This window comes from Sycon ciliatum, chromosome 6 (assembly GCF_964019385.1).
Source record: "Sycon ciliatum chromosome 6, ocSycCili1.1, whole genome shotgun sequence".
Lineage (NCBI taxonomy): Eukaryota > Metazoa > Porifera > Calcarea > Leucosolenida > Sycettidae > Sycon > Sycon ciliatum.
Genome location: NC_088648.1, coordinates 14,961,049 through 14,984,155, shown reverse-complemented (window position 1 = coordinate 14,984,155; position 23,107 = coordinate 14,961,049). Strand labels below are relative to the sequence as shown.

The 23,107-nt window shown below is 46.6% G+C and overlaps 1 protein-coding gene and 3 non-coding genes across 5 annotated transcripts in view; 1 reads left to right on the top strand and 3 right to left on the bottom strand.

The window, feature by feature from the left end:
* Window positions 1–641: 641 nt before the first annotated feature.
* The window catches only part of LOC135819454 (phospholipid-transporting ATPase ID-like), a 69,142-nt gene continuing 46,676 nt past the window's right edge, over window positions 642–23,107 (top strand). The window contains exons 1-25 of one of the 2 annotated variants that reach the window (XM_065332666.1): window positions 642–1,100; window positions 2,405–2,662; window positions 3,319–3,432; window positions 3,870–3,968; window positions 5,143–5,204; window positions 5,596–5,668; window positions 6,541–6,611; window positions 7,646–7,716; window positions 8,395–8,501; window positions 8,827–8,908; window positions 9,173–9,231; window positions 9,500–9,574; window positions 10,043–10,167; window positions 11,207–11,296; window positions 11,808–11,926; window positions 13,363–13,388; window positions 14,438–14,561; window positions 15,397–15,767; window positions 16,557–16,664; window positions 17,211–17,357; window positions 18,012–18,056; window positions 18,257–18,313; window positions 20,341–20,460; window positions 20,638–20,735; window positions 21,089–21,125. In XM_065332666.1, the coding sequence (XP_065188738.1) occupies window positions 2,405–2,662; window positions 3,319–3,432; window positions 3,870–3,968; window positions 5,143–5,204; window positions 5,596–5,668; window positions 6,541–6,611; window positions 7,646–7,716; window positions 8,395–8,501; window positions 8,827–8,908; window positions 9,173–9,231; window positions 9,500–9,574; window positions 10,043–10,167; window positions 11,207–11,296; window positions 11,808–11,926; window positions 13,363–13,388; window positions 14,438–14,561; window positions 15,397–15,767; window positions 16,557–16,664; window positions 17,211–17,357; window positions 18,012–18,056; window positions 18,257–18,313; window positions 20,341–20,460; window positions 20,638–20,735; window positions 21,089–21,125 (2,538 nt within the window). In that variant the 5' untranslated portion in view covers window positions 642–1,100. Of the gene's footprint in view, window positions 1,101–1,122; window positions 1,311–2,404; window positions 2,663–3,318; window positions 3,433–3,869; window positions 3,969–5,142; window positions 5,205–5,595; window positions 5,669–6,540; window positions 6,612–7,645; window positions 7,717–8,394; window positions 8,502–8,826; window positions 8,909–9,172; window positions 9,232–9,499; window positions 9,575–10,042; window positions 10,168–11,206; window positions 11,297–11,807; window positions 11,927–13,362; window positions 13,389–14,437; window positions 14,562–15,396; window positions 15,768–16,556; window positions 16,665–17,210; window positions 17,358–18,011; window positions 18,057–18,256; window positions 18,314–20,340; window positions 20,461–20,637; window positions 20,736–21,088; window positions 21,126–23,107 lie in introns of those variants that run through there. The other variant, XM_065332667.1, reaches the window with a different exon arrangement.
* Window positions 19,516–19,706, bottom strand: LOC135820359 (U2 spliceosomal RNA). Its single transcript, XR_010554088.1, has one exon. It is a non-coding gene; the product is annotated as a U2 spliceosomal RNA (small nuclear RNA).
* Window positions 21,782–21,853, bottom strand: Trnap-agg (transfer RNA proline (anticodon AGG)). The gene has a single exon. It is a non-coding gene; the product is annotated as a tRNA-Pro (tRNA).
* Window positions 22,029–22,100, bottom strand: Trnap-agg (transfer RNA proline (anticodon AGG)). The gene has a single exon. It is a non-coding gene; the product is annotated as a tRNA-Pro (tRNA).

Sequence of the window (23,107 nt, the reverse complement as noted above, 5' to 3'; positions counted from 1 at the left end):
CCCTTGCCTTGGAAACAACGACGTAACGTTCTTGGGCGCGCTACTTCTCTGTCTACTGTAGCCACATTCTGCAGCCAGTGTAGATCTACGAGGAAATCAGCTGTTTTGCCGCGCATGCCACACTCCACTGTCGAAAAGTGCATGTCTCCAGCTAGCTGGCTATGCATATTTTACGCGTTCTCGTGGTGATCATGACGTGACAGCTCGGAACTAGCATGCACTTGTCTTTTCCCTTTTGTCGCGGAGTCGGTCACAGAGCTCCTGCATGCCATAGATGAGTCGGCGTTTCGGCCCGGTATGCCAAAAACCTGTCGAGCCTCCAGAGCTAGAACAACAACATTTTCGTTTGAACGAATGCCAGCTGAAACGGTTTCATCTTGCCAACAATCTTCACAACAGAAAGTCTCGTACAAGACTCGATGAGAAGAAGCTCCTTGAGTACTTATCTGAACAGAGCTCGCATGTGCTTACTACCTAATATAATCTCGTAGATCTACTACAGTCTACACTCTCTCGTAGATCTACTACAATAATCAATACAGTGGCTACATTTTTGTAGTGCTACGTCTCGAGCTGAAGTGAAGTAACGTCAGCTGCTCGGTTGACAGCTACTAGTACTACTACACTAGCTAGGACCCCGATTTCACTGCTCCTGTACGCTGCTTCTGCGGCTCCACTCACGCAGTGCGAACAAAGGCCTGATGACTGGAGAGTGACGGTCAATGCTGTTTTTAGCCAGGCTTCTCACTGTGCATATCCTGTCATGTCAGTGCATTTCCCAAAAAGTTGAAAACAATGAACAAATGAATAGAATTCAAAATAATTGTGATCAGAAAACAAGCGCTCTGCCGGAGCCAAGCTGGCGATAGTGAAGATCAGAGGTAGAGAAGGAGGATACGAGCTCTGCCTGAGAAGTTAGTGATGGGATTTATTCAGATCCATCGCATCCCCTGATACTCTGCGATAGCATTGTTCCAGTGCGCCGCGTCACACCGGAGATGAGCGTCCTCGAACAACAACGAGCAGCAAATTGGCCCGTTCAAGCAGAGAAAAGAAGAGCTGTTGGTGGTCGCAGGGTGTGACGGACGACCGCTAGAACGGTAGGCGGTATTAGAATTTTGTGACAGGACTTCGATCGAGCGAGAGGATATTCATTATTGTAGCAACAAGTAACACGAAAATGCCGTGCGGCGTTGCACTGGCTCAGCAATAATGATCTACCAAGGTCATTACTTTGTATCTCAGTTAACGTGTTACTTCCTTCCCCTCGTAGTCGTAGCGGCTTCGCTGCTATCTCGTGTTCGCAGCAAGTAAGTTACATGTAGTTACTAGTTGCACTTTCAGCATGCGCCCCAGTGCGGGGCAATATTGCATTAGCCGCCGCAATCACGATAATCAATTGTTTGACATTGGCCAATGTTCTGTAGCAGCTGATCTTGTGAGATGCCATATCGTGGGTAGAAAACACGCGAGGGGTTGGCCGCGGAGAAACAATAATGAAGCCCTCGCTCATAATGTAAGAGAATAATAATATCACAATGAATAAAACTATAAGCGCACTCTTATTACAATCATAGCAACGAATAAATTGTTCCGGAACGTTTTCTTGTCACAATAATTATCAATGGAAACTCGTGACTGAAGATAATATCAAAAAATTATTCGTTGCTATCATTGTGATATGAGTGCGCCTATAGTTTTATTCATTGCATTGTTTTAAAGATTATTGTCTCCACGTCGCCTTTAAATAATAATATCCCTGGTGGTGCATTAGCCGTGGGAATTGTAGGTCAGCATTCCACATGCTGTTGAACAGTTGTGTGTGGAGAAATTGTCGGATATGGCCGGTTGTCTGTCTATAATGCTCTGAGAGTTTGCTTCCAGTGCCAATTGCAATGAAGAATGATTTGGAATGCAAAGGGAGCAGAGGAATAAAGCGACTGAGGGATAGAAACTGTTGCAGCAGTGGTGGCGAAGCCTGTGAGACATCGCGGCCGTTCTTTGTGTGTGTGTTTGTGTGTATGTGTGCACGTGTCCCTGTCTCTCCTTGTGTATGTGCATGTGCACGCATGGGCGCTCGTGTAAATAATAATAATAATAATAATACCACAGCACGCATAATAATATAATTATGTGGGTATAATTATACGTTCCGCTTCTGTCCTATCTCCTATGATCAAATTCCATTATCAAGATAATTATTAACACGGTGCACTGATGACCTGTGACGCCAGATCATGGATTGTCCGCCAGATTTCTCCATGTAGGCTTGTCCAGAGCGATGGCCCTCACATTCCCCAGCTGATTGCTGCGTTTAAAGGCGATGTTCCTCCTCTGTAAGTCGCTCGTGTAAATGGCACTCCTAAATGCTGATCATTATGCGTGTACTGGTTTCCCCCATTAGATGGCTCAGCAAAACACCAACGGTACTGCAAACGTGGTAGATGATGGCACCGGTTTGAACCGTGGTTTAACCGTGAAACGGCGCAACGAGCTCCAGGAGTTCTTCAAAGTTCAAACCGACCAGGAAGCAGGCACCGGGGCCAGTAGAGGAGGGGCACAAGCACACTCTGGCTCTACAAGCCAGGACGAAGAACTACACGACGGCTTGTGGAAGGTGATCATCAATCAACCAGAGTTTAGCGAAGCCAGAAAATATGCGGTGAGTGTGTGTTGAACGCTCAGCTTTCTCATGGAATAGTTTCAATGCAGAGGAAGCTGGTGGCTTAGGTGTGTGTGTGGGTGCGGAGGAGGGGGGGGGGGGGGGGCAATGGTCTGCATTCCTTCTCCGTGCAGTAAGTGAGTGAAGATTTGGTTTTTCTCAAGGAAACATTCGGTGCAGCGGAAGCCGGTAGCTTAGGGGTGGGTGCGGAGGGCGGGGAAGGGGGGCATTGGTCTGGACTCCTTCTCTGGTGGCGCAACATGGCTGGTTGGCAAAGAACTGGCCAAGCCAATACCTGGTACCCATGTCTGAGCACTTTTAACACCTTTTGTTTTTTCTGGCTCGCTTTTTCCTTTTCTGGCTCTTTTCCAACTCTGTCTGGTCCATATCTTGATTACCAATTCAGTCAGCCTTGCGAGCAATCACCCTCCTTCGGGCATGGTAAAGTTCCGTTCTTCGCGAGTTGTTGTTATGCACCCGGGGTTGTTATTCGTGATGAACTGTACTGGATGTATGAGCCTGGATACAATCTACGGTATGTATAATAGGTCCTCTCTTCTTCTGTGCATGTGTGTGCATGTGTGTGTGTGTGTGTGTGTGTGTGCGCGCGTGCGTGCGTGCACGCGTGCGTGTGTGCACGTGTGCTTCTGTTGCAGACGAATGTAATATCCACCGCCAAATACTCCGTGTTCACGTTTCTGCCCAAGAACGTATTCGAGCAGTTCCTACGCGTTGCCAACTTCTACTTTCTCGTTCTGCTTATACTTCAGGTAAGATACCTATGTGAATTGTGTGTTACTTTGTCATTGCTCTTATGCATAGCATAACCGGTTGCCTTATATAGTGCTTTGTGGACTTTCTTTTGAAAAGTCGTTGTTGGAGCACCGATTTCCACTCTTCCCAGCATCTGGATTCACATCCTGTGATTGTACTGTCTCATTCATATTCACTATTAGTACTTGGTGAATGTAACCACACGCGGTGCAATGTCCTTGCCAGGAACCCCTCACGTTTTGATTTATGCATGTGTGTGTGTGTGTATGTGTGTGTATGTGTGTGCCCACATGTGTGTGTGTGTGTACGTGTGTGTGTGTGTGTACGTGTGTGTGTGTGTGTACGTGTGTGTGTGTGTGTGTGTGTGTGTGTGTGTGTGTGTTTGTACACATGAATATGCTGGGGCGTGGTCTTGTGTTTGTTGGCGTGTTAGTTGATACCGCAAATCACCAGTCTTTCTCCGGTCACCACAGCCCTGCCGTTGTTCTTAGTACTGAGTATATCGGGTATCAAGGACGGCTACGACGACTTTGTAAGTGGATTGGAATGCTTATTGCAAGATCAGAGGTTTTTTTTAGTTAAAAAAATGTTTTTTAAAAATGTTTGTGTTTTTTCACGAGCGACATATTTTAAAAATCCCTACGATCAGACAGAGAAAAGTAAGGCTCGGGTTTTCGTGCCACTTTGTTCGGTTTGAAACCCCATGCAGTGCAATGGCCGGCTCTTATGCTGCTGAGTGCTCCAGTTGAAATTGCTAGCTCATTTTCTGCCGCTATTGTGAATACGATAGTTGATCTGATCTGAGTTGATCTGAGAAGGTGTGACGTGATGGTGTAAAATCTCTTGGGTTGGCACCTGGTCTGGTTCAGTCGAGGCTATTCATGTTCTATGTGTCACATGATTAGTCACGTGATAGATTGTACAGTCACTACAGTGTGGTCACATGACCTGTTGCGCTGATCACAGACGTGCCAGCTGCACCCACGTCTAAGAAATCTCTCTCTCTCCCCACCCGAGTGCTATTTACCATGATGTGACCAAGGATGATGTGCAGCCAATAGAGCGCTGAAAATGTAGGTCATTAATTAAAGAAAACACCTTCCAGTTTCCGCATCACACGCACATGAGTGCCGTGGGGTGCCTATCAGTTGGCATCTAGATTAGCTGGGTGTGATCTGTGTCAGTGTTGAACCTTTCACACACCATCCCATCATATATCATATTTGCAGCATTCACTCTGCTGCAATCACCACTCAGCATTGCTCTAGCTTAGTGAGCTTGATAGTAGTCAGGATAATGTCCGCTCCTGTTTCGGGGGCGAAGGCCCGAGATAAACTGATCGTTTAGTTCCGGTCATGTATACGTTGCCTTACCCACAGTGTCATCGGCGATTAGCTTTGCCGGAAACCTTTCTATAACAGTAACGGACACATGAGCGTGTGTCCCTGTACCAACGAGTATTGAATCCACGGACACCATTTTTACTGAGTTCCTGAATCATCGTGGAGCTTTCTAGTTTCCTCGGAGACGAAAAAAAGAGTTTCTAGTTTCCTCGGAGACGAAAAAACTATAACACTGATTCACTATAACATTGACTTAGTGGGAGCACAGCTTTCTAGCAGGAGAATTTAGTCATTATAACTATTAAAATGGACCAGGTGTTTGTTCAATTTTTATCTCAATGTCGTATTTCCCCCTGCTCGCAGCAACGGCACAGAAGTGACAGGAATGTCAACAACCGACTGACCACCGTCGTCACAGCAGAGGGGTATGTTGTATTGTTTGTTTGTTTTTGTGCGGAACTATCGGCCATATTGTTGTCCTGGGTAGCTATGCATGCACAGTTACACATGCATATTTCCTACACTATCCAGTTCCTACTCCCGCCGATCCTCTCATGTTCTCTTCCTTTCTACCCTTTCATTCATCTATCCATCACCTTTGCCACCTTGTGCATTTCGTACTTACTTCTTCAAGTAATATCATTCCTGGCAGGTTCGCCTTATGCTTTTGAATCATTAACCTTAGAATGTGAGCCACAGTTTCTATTAACTGTTTACCCAGGCAGAATGGTTCCATTGCCTTAGGAATCTTAGTTAGGATATGTTGTCATGTAGTTTGCAACCCTCTCCATTCTGTCTATGCGCGTATCGTGCCAGGAATCAAGAGGTTCCGTGGAAAACCGTCCGAGTCGGCTCCATTCTGCTGCTGAAAAACAATGACTTTGTGGCAGTAAGTTTGCACAGTCATGCCCACACACTACCATAGGTACAGCTCTCACGTGTGCATAGTCAGCAGAGTCCATTCACAACACCTATTGATGTCTGCATGTTATGTGACTCCTCCAACCGATGAGTGTTTACAGAAGCTAGGTTAAAATCACCACCCGGGGAACCCCCTTTCAGCCCACTACCTCTTCAACCATTATGCTGTTCAAGGTGGTGCAGGTACATGTGCATGTGTACTCCCTTCAACCAGTATTAGCCACTTGTCGGTGTTCACGTATGTGCTGATTGCCATACATGTTGCCAGGATTGCGTAGTGACCTGGGAACTACAGTGAAACCTGTCGAAGACGACCGCTCAACTCAAGGGACCTTCAAAATGTGGTCTCTGTTACCAGGTGGTCTCCTTATCCCAGGGTCATTTGACTGGAAATAGCATCCTTTGGTCCTGGTTCCAGTGGTCTTCTGGGACAGGTGGTCGCCCTTATCCGAGTGGCCGCCTTGACAGGTTTTACTGTAAACTGGAATGGGAATACATCTCACCACCACTGCCATGATTCAGGTTGTGCGTGCCTCCCCTAGCTGCATCTCATGTTTGCCAGTTTTAAGTGGTCTTTGTAAAAATAAATAAATAAAAACAACCGAAAAAACATGATCATGTTGGCTAGTGTACAAACACATGATGGGCTGGGTGTGTATGTGTGTGTGTGCACGTGCATGCGTGTGTGTGTGTGTGGGGGGGGGGGGGGTAGGCGGTAGGGGGTAGGTGTGTGTGTGCACATGTGTACTTTTGCACCTGCCTTTCTGTCTGTTTGTTGGTGTTGGTGTGTCCGCACATGTGTACACATGACATGGTATTGTTGTTTCTTCTTTTCTCTAGGCTGACCTACTGGTGTTGAGATCAAGTGAACCCAATGGTCTATGCTTTGTTGAAACAGCAGAACTGGATGGGTAAGGACACATTGCTAGGCGACTGACTGGCGGGTGAACACTTCCTCTCCTCCAGTCGATTGTGATCCGGCAGCACTCTGCACACAAGTATTTTTCAGATGCGGCATTTCCAGCCCAGAATATCTCGCTCCACGATAGACAATAGAGGTGGATCAGAAGAAAATGATAAATTGAAAACGAAAACGACTACAGCACTGTCGAGCGCCGAAGAACGACCAGGCTAGAATGTCACCAAGCACAGCATAATTATACCAATGTATACACGGTCACAGTTGGCATCTGACAGAGATGCCTGGCAATCACACTGTGCATCTACTGCTCACACGGCTGCATAATGCCGTTTATTATTATTATTTTAAAAAATTTACCATTATTATTTTTCTCGGCAACGCAGATGATGATGATGATGATGATGATGATGATGATGATGATGATGATGATGATGATGATGATGATGATGGTACACGGTGCCTCAACTGTGCATCGATTGTAATACATTAACATGAAAACGGTCTAGGCTAGGAGGCTGACCCTCCAGTTCTTCGGCGACCGACTGTACTGTAGTTCCGAATGTATTTGGAACATTGCGGAAGTACAAGTACTTTATCGTGGCTGCGGCATTATCATTGCTTACCAGGTATGCATTCTTGGACTGTACTGTTGTATTCCATTTTCTTTGCTTTGTTACGGCCAGTATAATTATGCGCTGGATGATCCTGGACTCACGGCACTGTTTTGAGTACACACCGCTGCGCAATCAAGGCAAAAGGGGGTTGTGGATCTGTCCACTGAATGATGAGATCCGTTAGTGATAATTATGGTGCAGGTGGGCGGAAATTCTTCCTATCAGCCTGGCCTCATGTATGCACTATTGTTCACGTGTGTGTGTGTGTGTGTGTGTGTGTGTGTGTGTGTGTGTGTGTGTGTGTGTCTGTGTGTGCGTGTGTCTGTGTGTGCGTGTGTGTGTGTGTGTGTGTGTGTGTGCGTGTGTGTACATGTCTGTCTGTACATGTGTGCATTTATGTATGTCGCAGGGAGACCAATCTCAAAGTGCGACAGTCGGTGGATGGTGTTCCCGCCACAGAAGATCTTACTGCCTTCAATGGTAAGTCACTCAGTTGGCCTGGTGACTAAGCCCATTGTGCATTGCCAAATATGGATTGCATAAGTATTATTATGTGAGTATACTGGGATCAGGGATGCACAGTTCAACACCCCAGACGACCATGCCCAGGTGGCTGTGTGGGGTGTTCGCGGTACAAATTCTGTCATTGCACAATGGACTTATCCATCTAACCCTCTCACGTCCCCTTTTGCTAACATGCTGTCGACCATTCTTGCTTGTTTTGTCTTGGGGCAGGGTGGTTTAAACGTGTGCCCCCGTGTCCAAAATGTGCATGCAGTGACACACAGTATGTATGGTAGGAATAAAACTGGCTGGGGTTTGCTATCCCGGGGGCAGAACGTGTTGCCAGTCTGTTGGGCGCACATCGTGTGTCATGGCTGCTGGTGCTATCTTCACCACCACCTTCATCCTTGTCCTTAGCATGGATGTCCCCCCCCCCCTGCTAGCACACACTATGGTTTCAGTGCAATTTCTTACGTAGGCACTGACAGGTGGAATGCACTGCCACCTGCTTTCCGCCTGTCTAATTCACCTGCTGCATTTCAATTATCCATCAAGACTTTCTTAGGGTTCCCTATAAAAGGCGATGATGCCTGTTGGGAATTCCCTAGTAAAATAAGAATTTAAAAAAATGTTATCCTTGTGTTATGGTTTCAGGTGTAGTTCGCTGCGAACGTCCTAACAACGTACTAGATAAGTTTGAGGGTGCGCTAGTCTGTCATGACAAGACGCTCTCACTTGATAACTCCAACATGCTGCTGCGGGTAGGTGTGAACCGTTCAACGGCTTGTAGCAATACACACCGTAATGTGTTGCATGCTCGCCATACAAAACATTTTCCATAATTTCATGATCGTTCATGATCGTGTGTTGTTTAAGCCATTCAATCTGGATGTACTGTAGTATTGCTTGTAGTATTTCGGCCTTGTGGAATTCTTCTCCCGGATGACCTGCGTTCTATTATCGAAAATCTTGGATGACCCATCAATACTCCCTTGTGATCTCTCTTCTGATTGCAGTCCTTATGTATGTGCATTTGAACGGTTCTACCTGTCCTGTCATTGTCTTTGTCGTTGTGTTTTGTCACAGGGCTGCAAACTACGGAACACCAAGTGGATGTATGGTGTGGTCGTCTTTGCTGGACATCAGACCAAGCTCATGCAAAACTCAGGTATGAATGTGTACGTGTGTGTGCGTGTGTGTGTGTGTGCGTGCCTGCGTGCGCGCGTGCGTGTGTGTGGGTGTGTCCATGTGCATGTGCGTGTATGTACATGTTTGTATGTTATTTTGGGGGGGGGGGGATCTCTCATCATCTCTGCCACAGATCCTGCAAAGGCTGTTGTTGGCACACTGAAAGTCAGGATTTCCATTAATGTAAGTCCTTGTCACCAGATCACTATGATTGCATATCTATGTGTACTCTGTTGCTGTACAGGTAAGGCACATCACAAGAGAACCAAACTGGATCGGCTTATGAACTCTCTCATTCTATGGGTAAGTTGTAGCCACTAATGGGCATAAATGAGTTTTTAAACAAGATTTTACGGAATTCTGATTTCAGTTTTTGTCCGGGATAATGTGAAATATTACATGCATGGAAATACCCCGCTGTACAGTGGGGGTAGGTCCACTGCAAGTGTTCATCCGGTTATAGCGGTGTGTGGTCCACTGCAAGTGTTCATCCGGTTATAGCGGTGTTTGGTGTCTGACTTCAGGACTGTATGTATGTCTGTGCTGGTCTCTGTGCTCCGTGCTTCCGCAGATATTTGGATTTCTTCTCTTTCTGAGCATTGCTGGAGCAGTCGGCAGCAGCATCTGGGAGAATATAGTCGGCGAGGTAAGAACACTCGCAATAGGGATGAGGCATCCAGCGGTTTCATAATTCCAGGAGCGGTTTTGAACACACGTGGCTCTTTCCCTCAGCCCTGCAAACTTGCAACTCGGTATACTGTGTCAGTTTCCACGACATTTCCCGTCATGAGGTTGCATAATCGAAACAGTGCACCGAGTTGTGAGTTTGTAGTGCTGAGGGGAAAATCATTTGTGCTCAAAAACTCTCATGGAAGATAAGGAAAGCTTCTTTTCTCTATTTTCAGAAGTACATGTACATTTTTTGTGAGGTGGGTGAAGTTCTGAACTTTATCGATTTTGAGATTATGTATTTACAATGCATGTGCTGCCTGTACTGTACTGCGTGGATGTAGTGTTAGTCTTGTGTTGTGAGGCAGATGTGAAATACAGGTGTGACTGGTTTCCCTGTATGATGTTCTATTGTCTGTGTATTGTGCGTTGTGCCCCGAATCAGGATTTCCTGGACTATATTCCGTATTCCGACGAGGGTGTGGCGAGTGCGCACAGCGTGGCAGCACTGCAGTTCTTCTCCTACCTGATCGTACTCAACGCACTCGTGCCCATCTCTCTCTATGTCAGGTATGGATGTGAGCGTGTGCGGGTGTGACTGGGTGCAAGCTGTTGAATGGTGTAATCCCAGCACAAGTTGCTATGTCTAACATAGCTGTTCGCTATCATCGCTTCTGCGATGGGCATGTCTGAGGTGAGGGTGGGTGGGGTGGAGGTGAGCATGTGAGTGTAGATACACTTCAAAGTATGCTCCATCAGGGAATGTGTTTTGCGCATGCGTGTTTGTAGAAAACCAGTGTTCCAGAACAAGCGGGCTTTATGAACAGATTCAAAAGCGCGTTGACACATTGTTGGTGCCAGAGAGGCATGGTAGAGGCATGGTAGAGAGGCATGGTAGAGGCATGGTAGAGGCATGGTAGAGGCATGGTAGAGGCATGGTAGAGGCATGGTAGAGAGGCATGGTAGAGGCATGGTAGAGGCATGGTAGAGGCATGGTAGAGGCATGGTAGAGGCATGGTAGAGAGGCATGGTAGAGGCATGGTAGAGGCATGGTAGAGGCATGGTAGAGGCATGGTAGAGAGGCATGGTAGAGAGGCATGGTAGAGAGGCATGGTAGAGGCATGGTAGAGGCATGGTAGAGGCATGGTAGAGGCATGGTAGAGGCATGGTAGAGGCATGGTAAGTGGATACGTGGATACTGTAAGGCCACAAATTTTCGGCCCGTTCAAATCTCCGCCTCCCGGGGCTAAAACACATTTCGGCAGCATCAAATTTCCGGCCTGTACTGCTGCCGCCTGTATACACTGTCACACTGAACCTTGCAAAACAAAATTTCGGCCGCACCGAATTTTCGGCCAAACATGACCGGGCCGAAAATAGACGAAAGTAAATATGCGCTGAATATTTGTTGACTTACAGTAGGTGGCCGTTTATGATAGCTCATGGTGTGCTTTTCCGTCTGTCTATTTGCCCTTCTGACGTTCACCATGTGCCTGTGTGCCAGCCCACCCACACTTGTTCTGCATGCATGTGTGCCTGATCATCGATCCGCTCTTCCGTCTGCCTATTTCCGTGTGTGTGTGTATGTGCATGTGCTCGTATGGCGTAGTGTCGAGTTCATACGCATGGGACAGAGTTTGCTGATCAACTGGGACCGTAAGATGTACTATGACGTCACAGACACACCAGCCAAGGCCAGGTGAGATCACAATGTCAATCATTGCTGCACAGTCATGTTATTTATTATTATTATTTTTTACAAAGGCCACTTAAATGGACGTACCCTTTCTACATCACTACTGCACAGTCATGTACATACCCTTTCTAGATCCCTACTGCACCCTTATTAGGTGAGTTCCTCGAGACAAATGTTGTGAAGTGATAGTACAGTCCTGCTCAATGAACTCCAGTCGCGTCACTTAAGTTTGCGCCGTGCACCTTTTCGCAGCCCAGTGTTCGGAGGCCTAGGGCTGCGCAGCGCCCGGCGCGTACTTGAGGGACGCGACTGGATTTCATTGAGCAACACTGTAGCTTCTCTACATGTACTGCATAAGTGGAGACCATGCCATGGTTTGATAGGTAACCCTAGTGGTTCAAGGTTGCACTTAGCTTTTCTTCAGAGTTTGTCTTGCAGGGTGTCAGCTGTGCATGCAGCACTCATGTGACCTGTTCTCCTGTCATGCATTTCCAACCGTTTAAACTTTGTTCAGGACCACCACGCTGAACGAGGAGCTGGGACAGATTGAGTACATCTTCTCCGACAAGACCGGAACTCTGACGCAGAATCAAATGCGCTTCCTCCAGTGTAGTATTGCTGGACGCTTATACGGTGAGAAACTGGGGATCGGACCTGGAGGGAAGGAGACGGGGGTGGGGAGTAGTGGACACGTTAACCCAAGTAGCTATGGTAACACCATCACATATGGACACTGGCTATTGCTAGAGATGCTAGTGGAGTGCTGTTCTCCAAGAGAAAATCAGGCATGTAACAGGCGTGCAAAAATAGCGTGCGCACTTTCAGCTGGCGGTGATAGACAGTAGTTCAGTTTGGTTTCTCAGCCTATCACCAAGAGTAGATAAACAAAAGTGTGCAACTCGCGGATGGGTTCGCCCATGGCGGAATTTTCTGTTGACATAATCTGTTCTACGACGCACGCGCTGCGGGTCTTTTCGAAAGCTTTGCCTCGAGTACTTGCCTGGGCTTTACATTACAAGGTCGGTGCCCAGCATGTGCCCTCACACGGCTCTGCGGCAAAAAGCGCGTTTTTTTCTGAAAAAAAAAGGTGACGTCAACAAAACGTTCCGCCGTGGGCCGGGGTATCCGCAGATGGTGCAGAAGAGATCCGGAGTTGCACACTCTTGTTTATCTACTCTTGCTTTCACTGATCACGCTTGTTGGAACATAGAATTGCATTACACGTATAGTCATTAGGGGTGAAAGGATTATGTAGTTTAGTCGATAAATTAGTCGAAAAAATCTAGTCGATTACGATTTTTCTAATCGCTACAGCATTTTCGTACAACATACTTTACGGTACGACGAAATATCCGGCATGTGCAGTGTGTCTACATGACTTTACTGCGTGCAGCACATGTACCAGAGTACGAGTGGATGCGCGCGTGCAGCGCTCACAGCGGGTTGCTCATGCTCTGGATACACACTACACGCGTAGACTCTACCCGGTAGATCTACCTGATGTACTCTCTAGATCTATTGTATGACACGCGGCTCTTTTCTCTGCACCGTGCACTGATTCGTACCCGCGAACTTTCGTTCCGGTTGCTTCACGGAACTCACTATTCTGGACAAGTAGCCTTCAGAATCAGCTTGTGCCTGTGCGACGGTCGATGTTTCCTTTATTTTTGTTCTCTTCGAAGTTCCAAAATTGATTGTAGTTGATGCAAAATGGTGAGTTTTTTCGTCAGTGGTGCTTAATCGATAATAACCGATAAGTAATCGATACGTTTTGGATTAACCGTTAAGGAATATCCCTTAATCGTTTCACCCCTAATAGTCATAGGTCTCAGATTTGATCATCCATGAACTCCTTTGTTGCTGTTATGGGAAATTCTGGTAAAGTGCCAGAACTTCAATGACATCGTAAACATGGTGATGTATTGATGCTGTGACAATGCCATCATCGCGCCATATGAGTTTTGATTGCGTGTATGGAAAATATTATAGAAATCAAAATAATAATGACATCATCATGTAGTGGCGATGACATCATTGTCATGTGGACTGATGTATTGCTCTTCTTCCAGGTCGGCCTTTGGACAGCAGTCAGCAGGTATGTGTTAGGTATACTGTAATTTCACTAATTTTTGTTGCACTTTTACTTTCTGTGCTTTCGGTGCCTCTCTTTCCTGCCTAAAATGTCAGCCCGGGCCCATCTTTTTATGAACGGACTGTATAATATACACACATGTACTCCGAAGTAAGCGAAGTCGGTTTAGTGTTTCCAAGAACGTCCGCATTGGATTCAATTCGTAGCTTCAGGGCATAGCTTAAGGATTTCATTTAGCTCGGACAAATGTCCTTATGTTTTGAAATATGTCCAGACATGCCCAGACATTTTCCACAACACATTTTTAGGGTGTTTCTTTTTTTTTAGTAGTACAGTGAAAGAGTGAAAAATAAAAGATGACATCTTCCTCTCAAGAGCGAACAACTGCACTAGCAGTCCAACCCATCGATTCAAGTGCGAAGTCGACACCAACGGTCGAAAGTGTGAATTGACTGTAGCAACAACGCGTCGCTACAGGCGGATCAAGTATTATAGCGAAGTCTACGCCTGAGACTACGGTGTACGTGTTAGTTGTACGATATGCAAGTCGCATTTGGCACGAAGCTCCGAAGAAAGCCCAACTCTGCATCAAAGGTCGAAAGGTCGCTGCTCTTTTTTTACTTTTTGACCGGACACTATATGTCCGGTGAAATTGAAAACGTCCAGTCAGTGGCCGAAAATGTCCGATGTCCGGCCGTTAATCTATGCCCTGAGCTTTGATGAGGTGGCCTCGAAAACGTTAGGGGACAATAACGGTAATATGACATAATTATAGTGAAAGAAGAATGGGGAGCACACATGCTCATTCCCTGGACACTGCAAATTCACAACTCATTTTCACTGTATCATTTCAACGTGTTGGCAAATTGCCATCACCAGGATACAATGTGGAGTGGAAATCTGCCGAGAAGCAGTGTGACATGTAGTGTTTGCTTATGGTGTTTGTACTGAGTGCGCAAACTCACTCTATTCACTGTGTTAATAACGTAATATCAATCCTCGCTTTTTCGAATTATTGTCTCCATGCCGATTGCCGATTGCTTGCTGTGTAGACGTCAGTGAAAGAGTTGGGTGAAGTGGAGAGGTGCAGGTTAACACCATGTCGCATGGAGCCCACCATCACAGAGCTGCGTGACGAGCGAAGCAGCAGCGAGCGATCCTGCCAGCAGTCTGCCGGTGAGCCCATTGTCACAGGCACACACACACGTTCTCATAGACCCCCTGCAGCATTCTCACCCTCAAACACAATCATCCATCAATGTGAGAATTGGGTGATATTCCAAATAGCGTCACGGTGCAACTGGACTTAGGAGAGCATTGCACACCAGTTGCATACGAATCATACTACACTGTGTACATGGTAGGCCCTGAGCTCTGCAGGAGAACACATCACAGGTACCCGTACAACTTTGAACTTTGTCAGCAACTACTCTTCAATGCCCTCCCGAGGCTAGTCGGATGTTATTTGGTATTCTGTTGAATGAGCAATTTCCTTGGGTCTCCATCTGGATTCATACTCATAGTTGTGTCGCCAACACTTTTTGTCTTACATGCCGGATATGTCAGGGGCGTTGGAACCGGTGCGGCAGGTGCGGCCAAAGCCACACCAATAATATCATCTTGTGACATTTTGAAGCAATGGATTATGGGCCATTCGGACGCAATTTCCCAAAGATTTTTCCCGGGGAGGACTCCCGGATGCTCCACCTATTCATAGCTGCACCAATGTCGAATGCCTTCCGACGTCCCTGTATGTATATGGCGAAATGAACACAGTACTCTTTAGTTCATATTGAGCACAAGCTGTCTATACGCCACTGTGATGACTGTTGGGTAAATTTTGAGGATCGTCTTTTCCTGGTCAAGTCCTAGCCGCTAGAACTTGACCAGGAAAAGATGATACGAGAGCGGCTCTCTGTGCATATTTATCCTCTCTGTGATCTTCCTATTGTGCACCTTTGCAGTCCCTACTTTCTGTCTGGCTGAAATTTTCCGTTCTTGTTCTGCACAGACTCCGGCATTGCCACGAACAGCAGCTCTGCCAATCAAAGCACAATACTCCCCGGTCAGATTCCGGATGAGGTGTTCGACGCCTCCCGGGTGGAGGAAAGCAGATTTGCACGAGAGCCCCTGCCTGACCTGATCACGTCGGATGTTGTGCGGTCACCTCGCAATGCGCCCGACCTGCCCCTCTCCATCACAGCAAGATCATCGCTAGAACACGTCAATGGCCCTGCAGACAAGACATCCTCATCACCTGTACCGCAATGGCAGCACAAATCAGATCTGCAGCGTTCATCGCCGTCATTAGCACACCCCTCGCCCAGGAAGCAAGCTTGGTCAACGATGCACAAGGATGAAGAGCAGGATGATGCACCGATGGTGAGTCGGTTGTAGAACTGGCGGTTTCTGAGCCAGCCCGGCCAACCCAGCCAGCCCGCTTCAAGCTGGAGCAATATTCTGGTAGATCTTTTTGCTCCTCAATAACCCACATATTGACAATTTCCAGCAGGAAATCTCCCAGAACCCACTCATGTGCTCTTCAAGTGAAGTCGGACCAATAGAAAATAGCTTCCGAAGCCCCAGTCTGAAGTGTTGCGCACGTGCGCACACACCGCTTCTTGTCCCCGGGTAAAGCGGCAAGACCTTCATTTGCGATTGGCTTGAATTCGATAGTTTGAAATTGCTGTCGTACACTCAACTGCGATTGTTATGCATGTACAGTCGAATGTCACTTATCCGACCACTTCGGGAATCAGGCATGTTGGATAACTGGATATGTTGGATAACTGATATCATTTTTTATGTGCATATATGGCTGGATTTCACTGATTTATGTACACAATACCCAAATATATTCATGCATATTCATGAATTGCTCCATGTACACATACATGTACATGTTAGCATACTTGACCACATCTACTTCAAGTAAATGCATATTACACCGTGTAATATACAACAAACAAAAACAAAACATTTTTTTTTAGAATTTTACTGTTGAGAGTCATAAAATTACCACTCCCGGGCTTGTCGGATAACCGACGTGCTCGGATAACTGGCGACCGGATAAGTGACATTCGACTGTACTTCAAAGTATGTGTGAATGTAAGCCGTAATAGTACCATGATGCCGACACTGTCCTTTGTATGTACCGGTGTGTGTGTGTAGGATTCAACCAGTGAGTACCTGGACTTCACCACGCTGGCAACGTACGGTGAATCGTCATTTCAGTTCACCGACATGTCGCTTGTGCGAGACGTGCGCAACGAGTCTTCGGTGAGTGCGGTGTGGTTGTTGTTTCCGATACAGTGTTACACTTGCATGCTGTGTGAGGCTCACTCATCTTGTCATACAGTTCACGGCCATGCAAATCGAAGTCATAATTTTACAACCGATGGTCATACTAATCACAGTCATACCACTTGGGGACATATGCAGACTGGTATAATCACGGCGTGCCGGGAACCAATTCCACATGCCGAGTTTTCCTACTGTGCACTCTTACTGTTCTTGTCCACATGTAGACAAGAGGAAGACTGCTGCGTCTCGGTGCAGCGCCTGCTCATTAGTTGTCACGTTTGTCCTAGTCTCCGTACCGTTGTCTTTCATTATTCTTTTCGAGCTGGGTATGTGAACATAGTAAAAAAATGAAGGAGAAAAAAGAGAAGAAAAAAGAGTTGAAGACAGTTTGGGGAATGTCATTACAACAAACAACACTGGGTAGTTCTACAGCAATCCAGGGTACACTGCGCTTTCAAACTGTTTTTTTTCTGTAATATAATTGTTATACTCAGCTGACTTGTTTCCCCCCTGTGTGCACAGGCTGCGTTTGAGTTCTTCCACGCCTTTGCCCTGTGTCACACGGTCATGGCTGAGCAGGACACAGGGGAAGAGCTAATCTACCAGGCACAGTCACCGGACGAAGCCGCTCTCGTGTCGGCGGCGAGAAACTTCGGCATTGCCTTTGTGGTGAGTACCAGTACTGCTGCTTGTTACTCGCCATCTTTACAGAGCATGTTAGGGCGTCACATTTCAGGGCCGCCGGAACCGGTCCGGTTGGTCAGGTTATCACCGGACCAACATTGTAGCCATCCACACATGTTTGCTACTATGGAGGTCATGTGACATGTATACCCGCCATATCATACACAAACTGTATGAAAGGCACTGAAACTACCGGACCTATCAAAAACTGCTTTCGGCGGTCCTGCATTCTCTGCTGCATGCCAGTTGGTGAAAACTCGACCTGGTGGGAATTTCTGGCCAACATTGGGCACATGTACGTCCGTCATTGTAAGATGTCTGCTGCGATCTAGGTTCTATTTTATGCTGAAACGAGCGTGTGAGGTTGGGCGAGACCTGACTGGCCAACGATTCAAACTTGCCATTTGTGTGACGCAGCAGCAAATTAGGTAGTGGCGTGTGAATCAGCTGCAGCGATCTGGAGAGGATGTATCAGAGTGTGGATTGACTGCAGAGGCCAGGTGTGGATGTATGGGCAACTCCGGCAGTGTCTCGATTTTATCGCAACCTCTGTCTGACGGAACGCACAAGTCGAGACATGTGTACATGTACGTGTGTGTGTATGTGTGTGGCTGCGTGCGTGTTTGTGTTGTCTTGCAGGCAAGAACTCCTAACAGTGTTACGCTCAATGTGCATGGGCAAGTGGTAAGTGCACTAGTATTTATAAACTTCACGTATGTGTTTTTTGTGTGTGTGTGGTACAAGAAGCGGCCCACAGTGTTTGACAGTAAACGAGACAGCAAAATACTTGTACAGCTTGAGGACTTGACCGTACTTGCCAGAATTTTGTTGCAAACCGTACTGCGTGTCTGTTGTTTTTTTGTGCACACTGTGTGTTTGTACAGCGCAAGTATGACTTGCTATGCATCCTGGACTTCGACAATGTTCGCAAGAGAATGTCGGTAGGTAGATGCTCGAGACCTGTTTGCACATCTACATCTATCACATGACCATGCTTGTGTGTGTGTGTGGGGGGGGGGGGGGTCAATCCAATCCTTGCATCCATAGGTCACACATCATGTGATATTTCGACAACAGCCTCTTGTATGGGCATCTACACGAAGGTTAAAGGGGAAGTATACCCTAAAATCAAATTTTCACCAGTTGTAGTCTTCGGGGTGCTGAGTCGAATGGTCTTGGTCCGAGGAAGCTGAGACGCTCCCTTCCTCCTTTATTCCCAATCGAACTCGCGTACTTCCACCGAAACTGGGTGACTGCGCCCTACTAGATGGGGATTTGTATGCAAAATCTCACTGAAAGCGCCATTTCGTTCTTATAAAAGCACGGATGACCGCGATTGGCCCATATGTTGTAGTCTTTTGGACGCTGAGTCGACTGGTTTTGGTCCGAAAAGGCTGCGATGCAGCGTTCCTCCTTTATTCCCAATCGAACATGGTTGAACAAGCGGTCACGTGCTCCTGCGTACACCAGTCACCTGGTCACCGTGCCTGCAGGGTACAACTTACTAGCCTGTTTGACCTTTTTTGGGTGCAGTCCTGTCACTCGAGTTGAACCTTGGTGTGAAAGTTGTCGCCTGCTGGCGTGGTGACCAGGTGATTTGGGCACCCAGGAGCACGTGACCGCTTCTTCAACTATGTTCGATTGGGAATAAAGGAGGAACGCTGCATCGCAGCCTTTTCGGACCAAAACCAGTCGACTCAGCGTCCAAAAGACTACAACATATGGGCCAATCGCGGTCATCCATGCTTTTATAAGAACGAAATGGCGCTTTCAGTGAGATTTTGCATACAAATCCCCATCTAGTAGGGCGCAGTCACCCAGTTTCGGTGGAAGTACGCGAGTTCGATTGGGAATAAAGGAGGAAGGGAGCGTCTCAGCTTCCTCGGACCAAGACCATTCGACTCAGCACCCAGAAGACTACAACTGGTGAAAATTTGATTTTAGGGTATACTTCCCCTTTAACGTGGGAGCGGCAAAGACTGTAATCCCAAATGACTATGCTCATATGCCATCATCGTAATGTCAGCCACGGTTTCACTGTCCACACACATTAAATGCGTTCACAACAAGATTAAAAATCCTTCTTTCTTCAAGTAAACATCTCATCTGCCCTCTCTTTTATTTCTTATTATGATCCCTAGAAGGGAAATGGACCACACCTGGAAGAACTGCAATACCAGGGTGATCCGTGGAGAGGGTGAAGCAAGCTTCGAGCCACTCTCCAACGAGCAAAAATACATTTGATCGAATGTTGACATATAGTCAACATATCAGCGATCAAACTGATAAGAACAGATACTACACTTGATCTTAGCCAAAAGGCCGAGAAGCGATAACTTTCACCTCCCACGCTCTTTTCCTTTCTACAAATTCAAAATACAGTGTCCCTACTACCTCTTCCACACAAACACACAACATACTAACCCAGAACACACACAGAAACAACCAGAATACATCCACGCGCACCGATTTGAAAGCTTCAGGTAATTCATCCACCAGCATAGCGTAGATTGGTTGCCAAGGTGATAAAGATGGCCGTGGGCACTAATTGTCATGGTAATGCAGTAAATAATCCCAAATGTACCCATGAAGGGTTCTCTTCACTAACATCAATGTACATGTACAGGTTGTTATGCTAAGTTGTAGGGTTGTCATGGCTACGACAAGCCGGCCCTTGCCACACTTCCTTGACGTTCTACCGTATTTCCCCGAATATAAGTCACACTATTTTCCGCTAAACTTCTCGGGCGAAGAAGGGGATGCGACTTACGATCGAGTTTAAGATCCTACTTATGTGAATATATTGAAACGATATGGCTCAAACCAAAAACTGGTGTGCCATTTGTAGGGGAAATACGGTATATGAGTGGGCGAATGGTGGGCCTACATCATACAGCTGTGGTATAAGTAACTACAATCATGCTCCTTTCCAAGCAGCGTTGTCAACCTGTTGGTCTGTTGTTACCAGGTCATTGTCCGTTGCCCGGACAACCAGCTCATGCTGTACTGCAAGGGTGCCGACTCGGTGATATACGAGCGATGTCGCTACGCGCAGCAGTTGCTTGCTGACACCTCTCAACAGCTGGAGGTGAGCTTCTGTGTGCTTCTTCTCGGACCACGTAGAAATCAAAACTGAGGACAACACACAGCGTATTCATTCAGACGGGTTTCAACTATGGAGCTGTGTAGTGTGTTCAGCTTTGTCATAGTTCTTCTTTGCGGGCAATGTCCTATAGAGCTGTGTTTTGTGTTCACTGTGTCGTAGTCCTTTGCAGGCGAGGGCCTAAGAACGCTCTGTGCTGCCAGGAAAACTCTGAACGAGGACGAGTTCAGTGCGTGGAGAACTCGACACCATGAAGCAAAGTAAGTTGCTTGATCCGGGGGGAAATCCCCTAGGCGTGCACCCAACTAGGTATCTCCCCATCTCACAATCTCACATGAAATCCAGCCTCGTGATGCTCAGTGTACAGCCTTTACAAGCTATGCATCTGCTGATTCAGGCCCAGAGATTGGATTTCAACTCAGTACCACTGCAATTCTGTTTGCTCTTGGTATGCTAAAACCGGAGTGGAGTGTATGTTGCTCTGCCCTCCGGTCAGCCTGTTTCACTAATCACCGGGACTGTGTGGGATTATACCTGCTGTGAACTCTACTCGTTTGAACACGCATTCCTCTCATTTGTGGCCATCTTTTTTCTTCTTGTCACCCGTCTCCAGCATATCGTTAGTGGACCGGCGTAAAAAGCTTGATCAGGTACGTTCGGTGATGTAGATTGTTCTGAATCCCTCGGTTCCCTGACATCCGCCACCTGTTTGGTCTTGACTTCTAGACCATTGCAATGTACGGTAGAGGCAGCAGTTGCAAAACATGTATCAATGTTACCTCGTGTATTGCAAACATTAAAAAAAACGAAAAAGTGACGATCGCCAACAAAACCGGTGACAACGCATCTCTGACTTTTTCCATGAAAGAGCACGGATTGAGATTTTGCGAGGGTTTTTTTATTTCTCTTGGGCATCGCGAAAATTATTGCACTGCACATCGCTTATTTAAATTCTTCCTTTTCTCATCCTGGGGGAAAAATGCAGATTTGCAACAACAACAAAAACGAAAAATTTGTGCATCCTCCGGAGATTTGCAAAATGTAATACTCTAATTTCAGAAATTTTCGGTGCTCAGTATTTTCGGTATGAGAGCAAAAAGCTAGGTTAGGTGAACAGAAATTTTCGGTACAGAGAAGCAGTTCCTTATTGGGTTATGTGTGTTAGTGTTTGTTCGGTGTATTGAAATTTTAGGTATGAAACAGACGCACCGAAAGTACCGAAAATAAAAGTACACCGAAAATTTGGAAATTTCAATACCCTTTCATTGAATTTGTATTATTGTTGGCTGAGAAAAGAGGAAAAAATGGGTCTGTCCGGGATTTGAACCCGGGACCTCTCGCACCCTAAGCGAGAATCATGCCCCTAGACCAACAGACCGCATGCACATTGTGGAGTGTTCTATAGAAGTATCCATACTGTGGCGGCGGGGGTGCAAAGGTATGTGTGTGTTGTGGGATCCAGCTTGCTGCTGCATGTGTCATGGCTCATGGCATACTGTCGAACATTCCTTTCATTGAATTTGTATTCTTGTCTGAGAAAAGAGGAAAAAAATGGGTCTGTCCGGGATTTGAACCCGGGACCTCTCGCACCCTAAGCGAGAATCATGCCCCTAGACCAACAGACCGCGTGCACATTGTGGAGTGTTCTATAGAAGTATCCATACTGTGGCGGGGTGCAACATAAGGTGTGTGTGTGTGTGTGTGTGTGTGTGTGTGTGTGTGTGTGTGTGTGTGTGTGTGTGTGTGTGTGTGTGTGTGTGTGTGTGTGTGTGGTGTCGGATCCAGCTAGCTGCATGTGTCATGGCTCATGGCATACTGTCGAACATGACAGGCCTGTCTATTGATACCACAACAAAGGAAGCAGGCAGAGTAGACAACAGTACAGTCCATTCATTGGAAGCTGGTCACCCAAACTTTTTGGTGTTTCCAGCATACATGTAGTTATAGATATCGTGAAAACAACAATGCATCCTGCATTGTGTGACCGGTGCATCCTGCATTGTGTGACCCGTGCAATTATTCCTTGCCATATTTGAGGCCAGAAAAGTCCAAGAACAGGGAAATAGAAATTCAGACCGGTTTCACAAAAAATTAGGACAAGTATGCCATGGTAAAATGTATGGAGAAGCATATCCTAAACCTAGATTTTGATATCTAAAGTGGGGTTTTCATCCTTAATTCGGCCCAAATTGGACTTTCAAAAGCCAGCGGGACTGTTTCCGATGAATGGACAGTGTATTGCTGAAGAATGGATGGGTGCACACCTACAGTACATCCATATCTCACTTATCCTGGAGGTCAGGGACGACCTGTTCTGGGCACTAACCAGAACGTTGGAACTCTGAATCACATGCAGGGATGAATTTACTGGCATGTTTTTGCATAGCAGTTTTTCCTATGCAAAATCTCAATTGTGGCGTAAGCTACAAAAAGCATGGATAGCCTGTATGTGTATGTATCTCAGTTTTCTGCGTGTCACTGTGATTTTTGAGTAGCAGTAGATCGATTTTGCGTAGCAAACTGCGATGTGATACCGGATGAATTCATCCCTGACATGCGTTTCAACCGGAACAGGCAGCGACCTGGCATGTGAAGTCACTATTTTTCAAAACAAAGCGAAAGGAGTGGTAAT